The 12,239-nt window shown below is 47.9% G+C and overlaps 4 protein-coding genes across 4 annotated transcripts; 2 read left to right on the forward strand and 2 right to left on the reverse strand.

Annotated features, from left to right (window-relative positions):
- Positions 1-567: 567 nt before the first annotated feature.
- On the reverse strand, positions 568-2,953 carry KLHL18 (Kelch like family member 18). The gene is made up of 4 exons (XM_001359444.5): positions 2,743-2,953; positions 1,778-2,631; positions 1,459-1,717; positions 568-1,396 (listed from the first exon to the last, which is right to left on the reverse strand). Exons 1-4 carry the CDS (start codon positions 2,872-2,874, stop codon positions 914-916), a joined length of 1,728 nt encoding a protein of 575 aa, XP_001359481.1. The 5' UTR covers positions 2,875-2,953; the 3' UTR covers positions 568-913.
- Positions 2,954-3,199: 246 nt separating this feature from the next.
- On the forward strand, positions 3,200-7,307 carry GCC185 (GRIP and coiled-coil domain containing 185 kDa). The gene is made up of 5 exons (XM_001359445.4): positions 3,200-3,420; positions 3,486-3,585; positions 3,637-6,719; positions 6,780-6,897; positions 6,962-7,307. Exons 1-5 carry the CDS (start codon positions 3,388-3,390, stop codon positions 7,060-7,062), a joined length of 3,435 nt encoding a protein of 1,144 aa, XP_001359482.3. The 5' UTR covers positions 3,200-3,387; the 3' UTR covers positions 7,063-7,307.
- Positions 7,308-7,478: 171 nt separating this feature from the next.
- DCAF12 (DDB1 and CUL4 associated factor 12-like protein) lies at positions 7,479-9,582 on the reverse strand. The gene is made up of 4 exons (XM_001359446.4): positions 9,185-9,582; positions 8,539-9,093; positions 8,072-8,476; positions 7,479-8,013 (listed from the first exon to the last, which is right to left on the reverse strand). Exons 1-4 carry the CDS (start codon positions 9,449-9,451, stop codon positions 7,861-7,863), a joined length of 1,380 nt encoding a protein of 459 aa, XP_001359483.1. The 5' UTR covers positions 9,452-9,582; the 3' UTR covers positions 7,479-7,860.
- A 29-nt stretch (positions 9,583-9,611) lies between these two features.
- On the forward strand, positions 9,612-10,988 carry Spt3 (Transcription initiation protein Spt3). Its single transcript, XM_001359447.4, has one exon. The coding sequence runs from the start codon at positions 9,703-9,705 to the stop codon at positions 10,861-10,863; it is 1,161 nt and encodes a 386-aa protein (XP_001359484.2). The 5' UTR covers positions 9,612-9,702; the 3' UTR covers positions 10,864-10,988.
- Positions 10,989-12,239: the final 1,251 nt, after the last annotated feature.

Raw genomic sequence — 12,239 nt, forward strand, 5'->3', positions numbered from 1 at the left:
TGTTAAGCTGGATAAACGTCTAAGCCTTAGATATGAAGTATTCGAGATCGGAATTCTCCCCTCGAATACCCAATCGCATCGAATTGGTGCCCAAAAATAATAAACACAGATCCCATACAAACTCTTCTAGCTCCCCTCTTCATTCCTTGCTTTTTTGTTGTCTTTCAGATTGCAACAATATTTGTCAGCCATTTATTGTTGAGCAAATAAAACGTATTTGTCGGCCATATGGATGAGCGCAACACAATTGATTTATACGATTCGCGACTTCGATATTGAGAGTAGCAAAAAACGAGAATGAATGGATTACTAGAACCTTTGAATACCCATTAATATTTGACATTTTCTTTATATACGATAGTAATCCCATATTGATCAAAATATTACCACTTTGTCATACGATTTCTTATTCAAATCTATTGAATTAGGCCGTAACAAATCTTCCGGTGCTGATAGCAAATTCAACATTGCAGGGTAATAAATCGACCCATCTACACAAATAGTATGGCAATCAACCTGCGCAATATTGTTATGCACTTTGTAAAGGTCATACAAAAGATAAATGGATTATCAGAGAACACGTACTATTTGTAGGTATATTTTAAAATTGCAATTTCAGTTAGGGATTACATGGTTAAAAATGTAGTGAGTATTTAAGGCTAAGAATAGAACTAAACAATTAGACAACTGGAATGATAACCACTAAACAATTTTCAGAGAAATACTCGTACACTTTATGAACAATTTCGTTAGCTGGAGAGCTGCTGGAGGTGAGCTGAGCCGGACACGGTGCGGCCCACTAAAGCTTGATTACACTCAACAAAACAAATCAATTCTAGACTATATCATTTGAAATTCACATTAACTACCTAAGAGAGGGGCTAGAGAAACGGGGTTTGGCTGGGCGGTGGGGCTATTCGATCCGTATAACACCCGCCCCGACGCCTCCGCTGTGGGCACACATGGGTGGCATAAAAGTCCATTTGTCTGTCTCCGGATCGTACACTTCCACCGTGGATAGATTCGATTCGCCATCGTAACCGCCAATGGCCCACAGCTTGCCCATATTAGCAGCCAATGCAACTCGCGAGCGCTTGCAGTTCATGGGAGTGACGAGTTTCCAGGTGTCGGTCTGTGGATCGTAACACTCTACGGATCGCAGGAAAGAGTTGCCACAGTAGCCCCCGCACACGTAAATCTTGCCATTGAGCGTGGCCACGCCCAGGCGACAGCGACGGTTCAGCATGGGCGACATTTTCACCCAGGCGTCTTCGTTTTGATCATAGCGTTCAACCGAATCGAATATAGACAGTCCATCGTGTCCGCCCAACGCATAGACAAACCCGTTTAGCTGGGTGACTCCACCGGCCGAGCGATACTTCATCATTTGAGCCACCTGTAGAGGAAGTTCGTTGAATAATTTGTTTTCCAATCTAATCAGAAATTTATTTGACTCACCGTCTTCCATGTATTACTCTTGGGATAGTAAACCTCAACGGTGTTGAGGGAGGTGACGCCATCATATCCCCCGCACACATAGATGCAATCGTCCAGAGCGGCCACGCCCACGGCACTGCGTTTGCAGAGCATGGCACATCCTTGAGACCATTTGTTCTTACGCGGATCATAGACCTCCACGGTGGAGAGGCGTTCAGTGCCATTGAATCCGCCGAAAGCGTATAGTTTACCGTCTAGAACGGCCACACCCACCCGAGATCTGCAAAAGAATGGAAAGCAATTAATTAATTCAAGAAAAAAACATTTTTAGGGCACTCACCTCATCATGGACATTTGTTCACCCATTTTCCATTTCTTTGTAAGAGGATCGTATATCTCTACCGTGCTCACGGACTCCCCAGTGCTGGCCAATCCACCGACGGCATATATCTGTCCCGTAAAGAATTCTCCACATCGCTGGCGAGTGCGAAAACTCTGGAGCAACCCCCGACGTTCGGGCATCAGATGAAAGTCCTTGGCCTCGTCCAGCAGATCCCGGCATTGGTGCGAGGTTTTGATGAGCTCCTCCCGGGCCACTCGGTCGGCCAGGAATTGGGGGGATAGCAGAGGCAGACGCACTGCGGCCAGGACCTGAGGGAACAGCTCCGATCGCTTGTCCTCCGCGTACTTTACCCACTTCATGCAGGCCTCGAAGATCACCTCCTCGGTACGGACATTGAGCTCGTCGCGTCGCATCAGTTCTAGCAGCTGGTCACAGTCGAGGGTGAGGAACTCCTCCGACTGAGAGACTTTGGCAAAGTTCTGATCGATGTACTTGTCGGCAGCATCGATTAATTGGCGGCAGATCATGGAGTCAGCAAAAGTGCGTATGCCCAGGACATTGTGGGGATGGAAACGTGAGATCAGAAAGTTGGCACAGGCATCTCGAACATTGGATAATTGCAAAAACGACGCCCCGACCATCAGGCTCTGGACATTCTGATTGTCGATGCGCACCTGGCCACTGTATACGTAGTTGATGAGGCTCTCCAGGGCACTGGGCTCGATGGCACTCTCCTTCATAGTGATTTCCTTAATCCGACTCTCGGCCATGTTGTTGGTGAACATGGCATAAAAGTATGGTATCGTGGCAGCCAGCACTACGCGATGTGCCGAGAATGTTTGATCTTCCACCTGAAATATTTAGAATGGGATTTATATTTAGACAATAGATAATGTCAGCAAATGCATTGCTGCTATGGGCAGCGAAATGGTGACTGCAGACTGTGATTGCTCGCAACCGACCTTCAGCGTGACATCGCAGAGTTTGCCCAGTCTTCGTATCTCCTTGAATAGCGGGAAGCTTTCCCCAAACAGCTGCTCATGTTTGTATATGAAATATTGATCCTCCAGTTGGCTATTATCACTTAAATCCATCACGAATGAGGAAATATGATAAGAACACAGTCGGACAGTCTGAGACCCTTAGAAATATACCGAAATATACCGTCTTGTTTTCAACATATAATGTAAATATACTGATGATAAAACGAACTTAGCCCACTGAAGCCCCTCTATTTAAACAGTTCAATGACTTGAGGTTAATGTCGGAAAATATTACTGATTGTAAATTCTTCTTGTAGATCCATGCCATCTTTCCTCTGAACTCAAAAAAAGCCACCAAATCTTTCACCTGAACTGCGTTAAGGTTATTTAATTTTGGTCTACAATGGTCTACAGCTACCCTATGGCATTGCATATTTTGCACTCGCACGCCCTGACAACCCTAACAGCTGACGACAATTGCTGATTTGTAGGGTCCAAAGCAATATAATTTCTTAACAATCCAACACGCTCCCTGCCCACCCCAAAGACATAAACAACAGAAATTTGCAACATAAATGCATATGCCAGGGTTAGGAGCTGAAACGGCAGGCGCTAGCAAGTAACATGGACACCGCATCACCGAGGGACACCAATCAGGTCTGGATCAAAGTGACGACGTCGTTGGTGATGACGTCTCATCTTCTTTTAATTTGCATTTGCAGAAGAACGCGAACCCAATCGAAGCACTGAGCAAAGATGAAATCATCAGCAAATACAAAGGCCTGCTCAACATTGCCAAGAAAGCAAAGCTTGCAAAAGATGGTATGTGGAGAAGTTTCTAGAAGAAGCATTCATCATATTTTCCCTTCACAGAACTCACGGAAGAGAATCGCCAGCTCAAGGAGGCGCTTAAGCGTGCCGCCGAGAAACAGAACACGCTGCCCGCCATGCAAGAGATGGTGCAGGACTTTACAGACAAGAATTTAATCCTTACAGAGCAGGTCAATAGCTTGAAGCTCAAGACCAAAGACGATGCCGATCGGCTGGGACAGCTGGAGATTGAGAACGAGAGTCTAAGGCGACAGCTGGGACGACTCAGTGATGAAAACGACGACCTCCTGGGGGATGTGGACCGTATGGAGAAGGCCATGCAGCAGGTCAATGCCTTGGGTAACGAGCAGCGCAAGAATCTGGAGCTCCTAGAGGTGGACATAGTAAAAATCAAGGAAGTCGAGGCGGAAAACGACACCCTCCGCCAGGAATTGCTGGCAGCGGACAAGAAATCCGAACTGCGCGCCAGCGAACTCCAAGAGCTGCAGGAAAAGTATCAGCATGTCAAGGATCTAAACTCGGAGCAGCGTAAAAAGTTCAATTCCCTGAAGGATCGCTTCATTGATGTCCACCGCAAGCTGAAGAAGCTCAAGGAGTGCCGCTGTGTCCTGCTTGAGACGCAGCACGAGTACGCGGCATCCGTGTCCAAGTGGCAGGAGGAGATCATCAGTGCCTCGCAACTGCTGTGTGACAAGATGACTTCCCTGCACGAGGAGAACGAGATGCTGAAGAAAGAATCGGAGCTGGTCGCCAAAGAAACGCGCAACAGTGATTCCGGCATCGATAGGGAGCGTTTGCTGCTCAGGATCAACGACCTTGAACGCCTGACCAAGATTGTGAAGCAGCAGAAAAACGGGCTGGATGTTGAAAGCCTGCTAAAGAAACTTATCGCTGCCGAACAGTTGGCGGCAACGGTCAGAGAGCAGCACAAGGCAGAGGTGGACAGATTGTCTATTTTATTGAGCGATCAGCAGAAAAAGGATAAGGAATCCTCGAATCTGAATATCAGCGTGTTTGGAACCAAACTGGATCAATTGCAAAGCATTGTCAAAAGTCTCCAGGTGGAGCGTGATACTCAGCAAATTAAAGTGGAGGACCTCGAAGGTGCTTGCATAGCGCTCTCACAACACAATGAGGATCTGTTCACGCGTTTACGTCTGAAGGAAAAGGAGCACATGGGATTGCTGGGCGAGATGCGAGAGCTAAACGAGGCACTCAAGGGTCGTGGCGATGTCATCTCACGTCTGCAAGAGCAGCACGACGTGGAGGTTAAGAAGTATCGAGAACTGGAGGTGAATCTCTCTGAATGCCAGCAATCGTTGTGGGAAAAGTCTCAGAAAATCGAGCAACTTCAGACGAAGGTCGAGGAATTGGAGCAGGCGAATGCGGATGCGCAGAGTGACGTCCTGTCCACGTCGACAATATCACGAGCCGAGGAATTAAGTCGTCTGCGAGAACTAGACGAGGGCTACGAGGAGAAATACCATAAACTGCGTGCCCTTGCTGCCAAACTGAAGAAGAAACTCCAGGAACAGGCCCAACAGATCAAGGAGATGGATCAGGATACAGCCATGAAGGAGGAACTGGAGGCCCTCAAGCTGGCCCAGGCACAGCTGCAGCAGGATTTGAATTCCGCCCGAGCGGAGAACCAAAGACTAAAGTCCAAGGAGAAGACAAAGAACACAAGTGTCCTCAATCTAGAGATAGAAGCGACCGAGAAGTCCCTGGCCGATGTTAGTGCCAAGCTGATGGCCAAATCAAACGAACTGGAGACTGTCAAGGAGGCCCTGGAGGGCAAGGAGAGCACTATCGCTCAGCTTCGCAAGGAGATCGCTATACTCGAGCAGGCCAAGAACGGAGAAGCATCACATTCCCAGCAACTGAAGGAGCAGATCGACCGCATGCAAGTCCAGGTAAAAGATGCCGTTCACGGCAAGCAGCAGGCCCTCACCCAAAACAAAGAGCTGGAGCACAGTGTGGAGCAGGCCAAGCTTGAGGCTGAACAAATGCGTCTACAGCTGGCGGATAGCGCCCAGCAGTACGAGTCAAGGCTGAGCAAGGCGAATCAACTGCTGGAAAGTCGGACGGAGCAGCTGGAGGCGCATTTGGAGCAGCACAAGCAACTGGAGACTAATCTTAAGAATGCAGAGCGTGCCCAGGAAGATCTTCGAGTGGAATACACCGAATACAAGCTCAAAGCGCAGGCCGTGCTGCGCAAGAACCAAAACAAGGGCTCCAACAAGGAGCAGGAGCTGGAGGATGAACTGAGCGTGCTGCGGGAGAGCGAAAAGAGTCTGCGTGCCAGCAATGATGGCATGTCGGCGAGACTAGCCCAACTGGAGAGCCAACTAGAGGCTCTGCAGCAGGACAATGCGGATCTGCAGAAACGTAGCAGAGAACTCCTAATACTGGTGGACGATCTGCGTCAGCAGAACGACACCCTAACGCTGGAAAACCAACGCCAGGTGCAATTCCAGCACGACCTTATGCAGCAGCATCGCCAACAAATGGACCAAATGGATGTCGGCTACCAAGCACAGCTGAAACAGCTCGAACAACAGCTAGAGAATTCCCAGCAGAACCACAAGAAGGTGTCCTTACATAACAATGCAGCTGCAGCGGCTGCAGAACCCAGCTTGGAGCAGGCCAAAATCGACCTACTGATGGATCACGACATCACAATCGATGGTCCGTCGGGCGAGACCTCTCTCGCACAACTGGCTGCCCAGCGTAAAATCTCCACTGCCTCGAGACGCTCCCACGACTTTATGCCACTGGACGAGCTGCTCAACACTTCTATGAACCAAATCAGCAGCGACACTGTTACGACCATTTCCCACTTTGGACGCAGCGTTTCCATGCAGGAGGATGACGAGGCGGAACTGGCGGCCGGAGGCGACTTCTCTGCCCAGGTTGCCCAGCTGCAAGCCACCAAAGAGCGGCTGGGCATACAGGAGAGTCGTGTCAAGCATCTGACTTCCCTCCTGGCCGAAAACGAACAGGATCTGGCCAAGTTGACGCAAATGAATGATATGCTCAAGGAGGAGCTGCGCCGGCAGGAGCGATCCGAAGAGCGGGAGCAGCATATGCATAATTCCGAGTACTTGAAGAACGTCTTCTTAAAGGTAAATAGATATTATCTTTATATTTCTAAAGTGATTGGTTGAAAATCTATGAAATTTTAGTTCCTTACCTTGAATAATGCGGATGAGCGTCAGCGTTTGGTTCCCGTGCTTAATACCATTCTCCGCCTGAGCCGCAACGAGATGGAGATGCTCAACTGCGTGGCCAAGGGACAAAAGGGTGACTATCCTCTGAACATATATGCAAGATTTGTAGTAAATCGTTTACTTCGTTTCTATTTCAGTGTCCAATGATGGTAACAATCGCAGCTGGACTGGCTTCCTCACAGCGTGGAGCGGAGGCGGCGGCAGCAGCGGTGGAGGCCAAAATGGGAACAGTTCTTAAATATATTTGTTGATGGTATTATTGCCTGTTGTATGATGGTAGGACACTCTATAACATTGGCCAGTTCTGTACTATAAATGTGCTGTAAATCTTGTACAATTCCTTTTGTATTAACGTATTTTAAAATTGTCCGTTTGCTGTTTTTGTATACCATACTTTATACTGTACTGTATTCATACATATATCCATTGTATTGAGCGCCCTATACAGCACTCTATGAGCAATATACACAAGATTGGAGATTCCTTGTTGTTTTTTAAAAATGAATCCAGCCGAGAGTTTGTTTAATTTGAAATTCTATTACCATATAGATCAGACTATAAATCAATGCTAGCGTTGTCTATTACTTAGTTTCGTATTACGTTTATCGTATGTACTAAATATATATATAAACTATATATAAATAGGATCGGTAATTATGCATAAAATTAAATTTACTAACTGTGTATATTGTTCACACAGGAATACATCATTTATACATATATAATTAAAACACGATGAATTAAAACCAAAAATAATAACCATGAGGAATAAAGTAAAACAGAATCAATTCGGGGAATTCGGGACCGAAGCCAGCTTTCCCCCGACTTGTTCAGTCAAAATCTTTAGGTGAACCCATTTAGTTCTGACTATGTAATACATACCTAATCGTTTGCTTATTTTAAAAACGATGAACCGGCCAATTGCCTGCCAAAGTTTGAGCGAAGAAATCAAAGATCACAAATCAACAAATTACTTTAAATTTAAACGCTAATCAGTTTGCTGAACCCCGGAGTACCACATTCCGTAGTATACTTTCTATTGCCAAACTCCCGCATAGTTGCCAACCAGCGTGGCTGGCAGTGGACCGCCCGCCGCGAAAAGACGCATCCTCGTGCTGTCATAGCAGTGGGTGTAGATGGCAGGCACGTATTTCACCTGCTGGAATCCGTCCAAGTCATCCTCCGGGTACTGTAATCAGAAGTCAATCATTAACTGATTTAAAGGGAAACAAAACCCCCCAACATACCACAATTCCTTTACTGCATTTGAGGGCGACAGTCCGGGAGGCATTTACGCTGCTCTCCAGATACTTTCCGGCTCGTATATCATAGAACAGAAGCATGCCCAGGCCAGTGCCGACAGTTAAGAGGTTGCCCTCGAAGGAGGTCGCTCGAATGCCGCATCCACTGTACCGGGAGGTGATCTTCTTGATGGTCTGCAGGGTGCGTGCGTCCAGTAGGATGGTGTAGGAGCGACAGCCGACCGCATATAGGCCATCGTTGTGATAGGCAATGCTCACGTTGTCCTGGCAGTTGGGTAGCTTGCGAGAGAGTGACTGCTTGAAGGTCTCCGCATTGAAGATGTGTATGTAACCGTTCAGCGAGAGGGCGGCTATCTCCTTGAACTCCGTGTTGAAGCACAGGGAGCGTATCTGTTGGGGGAGGACAGTAGTTAGTTCCACATCCATTCAGCAGCTCCTATCCATCGTTTTACCCTTTGTGCAGTTCGCACTTCCTTAACACTAAGCGGGTGAATGGTGGCAAAGGTGGGACACGCCTCCTCGCCGCCATCTGGAAACTCCATATGATCCTCGTTGATGCGCCAAAGGGCCATGCGCGAGTCCTTCGAGCCGGAGACCAGAAACTGATCGTCCAGCCAGCACATGCCCATGATCAAGTCTCGATGTCCGTTCTCCCCCACGCACACCGGATCCAGCGTGGGCAGGCGATACACAGCAATGTCGGAGGAGTTGCGTGCACCGGTGGCCAGAAACGAGCGACTAGGCGACAGCTCAATGGCATGCAGACCTCCCTGAACCTCCGGATGATTGGCCCGACTGTTGGACAGCGTTGGAATGGCGTCCACCCGCCGCATGTTCACATCGTAGACGAGCAGTTTATTGCATTTGGTGCCGAACACAACCTGCCGGTTGCTCAGCCACTTGGAGCAGAACACTTTGTTGATGTAGCCCAGGTTGATCTGGGTCTCGCGCAGCATGTCGTGGGTGAGCACGTATCGACTGGTATACTCCACATTGACGCTGCGCCGCTGCAGGTGGTCGACGGAAAGATAAAGATCAGAGCAAAGTTCATATTTGTTAGAAATGCAAATGAAATCTTTGTATTCAATGTATACCCACATCCTGGAGAGCACTCTCTCTGCTCCTTAGGTAGTCGCATAGGTTGTAGGATGTGTGGAGCACCTCATCCTGCTGCTGGGGTGTCTCCTCGTCGCTGCCCGAGTCCTCGTAGGTGACAAAATCGTCCGGCTTGTCTGGTTTTCGCCTGCGCTCCTGGCGCATCGCCCTTTGCTTTGCTTTCCGCTCCTCCAGGCGAGTGCTGACATGGCAAGAGGGGTAGGTTCCGACGACGCTGTCGCGGATCGTTCTCACCATGCCATTGAACATCTTGTGGGCGTTTTACTTCGTCCAAATTAAGCGTTTCCTCTATAAATTGATTCTGTTCTCCATTGTCCAAACAAAAATGGTGGTGCGTAAAATAGGGCTGCAAAACAATCGGTGGCACTATCGATAGTATATTGCTGCAGCAGCAACACAGATATTTACTCTATCGATGCATGCCCTAACTATCGTTTATAGAGATGGACATCCATCAGCTGTTTGAGTTTTCACAAACAAACATTTTATTGTAAATAAAAATGAATCACAATACAAAACGTGTAATGCGACAGAATTCGGTATGCATTTTAACCAACGACTTGGCCTCGTCGCCGGTGATGCTAGCACCCACACCGCCCTCGGCCCCCACCACCCCCCAGCTGCAGACCGTAGAGGACATTAAACCGATTCATGTTCAACGCCAGGTCATCCTGCTGCAGAGCGGAAACATAGCTCAGACCCCGGCTCCGCCACACGGTGCTGCGCCGCAACATGCTAATATGGCCGCACCCAGTGCCGTCAATGCCAACAGTGTGGGAAACCCTCCGGTACAAGACGATGCTCCCGTCTCGCTGCTCACGGAGATTGCCGACATAATGCGCAGCTTTGGCGACAGCGATCAGCCGCGCACTGCCAGCGTTAAGCTGGTGGAACAGATCCTCCAGCAGCAGCTGAGGGGCATCTTCAACGAGGCGTCTCTGGTGGCCATGCGCCGCAAACAGAATCCGTGTCCCTCGCAGGCCGACTTTGAGTTTCTCATGCGCAATCATCTGGTAAAGATTGCCCGCATGCGGAAGCACCTCAAGGATATGCGTATACTAAAGCGATTCCTCAGCATTAGGACGGGGAGGCAGGACTTTATGGACGACCTGGAGCAGCAGGAGGAGGATGAGGAACTGGCCATCGAAGTGCACGAGCTACACGATGAGGACCGCATGCGGCGCCTGTTCCGAGCCGACCGCATCTCTCAGATCCTCACCGGCCAGCAGTACCTGGAGTTCAACGAGGCCCGCAAGACTTCCTTCTACTGCCGCCACGGCGAGAAGATAAAGAACAAGTTCCGACGCTTCCTGGACCTGCCCGCTGATCTGCGCATCCCCACGCCCACCATGAACATCCTGGCGTATTTGGCTCACGAAACTATTGCCGCAATTGTCGATTACTCGATTCTTACACGCCTGAACTCGGACAATCGAGCCACTGAGCCGTACAGTCGGGTGACCTCGGCCGGCGGCAGTCCTGCCATGATGCATGTGTGTCCCGAGGTCACACAGGGTCGAGGCATGGAGGTGGTGAAGCCCATCAGCGTCCAGGAAATACATGAGGCTATGCGTCGCTTTCGGCAGATGAGTAGTCGCAAGATTGGTCGCTATCGGAATTCCTGCGACATTGATTTTAGAAGGAGCTTTTTAGCAATTTAAAAATTAGTATAAAAGATGAAAGGAGCAGTAATTATTGCTTCAATTTCAAAACTTTTACGCTCAATTTTATTGGAATAAGAATCTTTAAAGAATTAATAAAAGATACTCAAGCAAAATCCCTCGAACTTCTTACGAGTTTTCATGTACTTGTAGTTCATTCTCCTTTCACATGAGTGCTGTATGTACAATGTACATATGGCTATCCATAAATCCATATATGTAGGCTACATTTAAGCAACAATGGCGCAGAATTTCCGTGAAACTTCGCCCCTCTCCGTTAACCGTCGTGGGGAGTCGATAAATTGAAACGGTAAACGATGTTGAAACAGGCACCGACAGATAAATAAAAGCGCAATAAAGAAATTTGCCGCACTCATACAAACACATACAGGAACACACATGAAAGAATGCCAAAAGACAGACAAAATAAAAAACAACAAAGGCAACAAGGAGCCATGCTGCCACGATGCCGCAGGAGCAGAAAAATGCAGCAGAGAGAAGGCGTTAAGAGAAGCAGCCCGCGAGAACGCACTTAATAATCAACTTCCTATTGTGCATACAAATGTGTGTGTGTGTGTGTGTGTGTGAGTGCGAGTTCGCGTGTGAGAGAGGAAGAGAGTGAGAAATGGATGAAGATCTGGCTGACCTGACAGAGATGCCAATTTGTTTTTTGACTTCAACAATACATTCTGACCTTAACTTTTAAGTCACTAACTAATTTTAAATTCGATTTTCTTGCTAATATTTTACTTGGCAGGGAAGATAAACTGCTTGCCAAAGAAATGGAACCAAACCTTCAGATTTCAGCAATGGACTGCTTGCAATATAGGATAATTTCCCTTTATGTTGCACAGCTTGAACTACTAAGTATGTATCCAAGATACATTCTACAGATTCTATATACTCGCATGTATTTAAACGGGTGGATCCGGCTATAGCTACATAATTTAGTTCATAAATCTCATATTGAACAGAACAACCCAACTCTACTGGTTCCGCTATTTGCTATCCCTTTGCCAAAGGCAGAAGCCACGATGTGTCTGGGGTAAATGGAAGAGGAGAGGAATGCGGCTGCCATTCTTCTTAGACTGCTTGAGCATCCCCCTGCTCTCACTCTGTCCTCCTCTTTGGCTAAACGCTTAATGTTGATTGCTTTCTGCTGCAACTGTAAATTCAACGGCACATTATTCTTAATCGATTGCTCATACGCTTAACGAGCAGGTCGGGGCCCCGGGGACTCTCGTTCCGACCAAGTCAAAAGGCTCCTCGATGGCCAGTTAATGAAAACAAGCTGCCTGTGACGAAATTAAGCCAAAAAACTTGTTTCTTTTTCTCTCTTATGCTCCTTGTGTTATTCTTTCCTCCCAACCTCCTCA

Source organism: Drosophila pseudoobscura, chromosome 2, assembly GCF_009870125.1.
Source record: "Drosophila pseudoobscura strain MV-25-SWS-2005 chromosome 2, UCI_Dpse_MV25, whole genome shotgun sequence".
NCBI lineage: Eukaryota > Metazoa > Arthropoda > Insecta > Diptera > Drosophilidae > Drosophila > Drosophila pseudoobscura.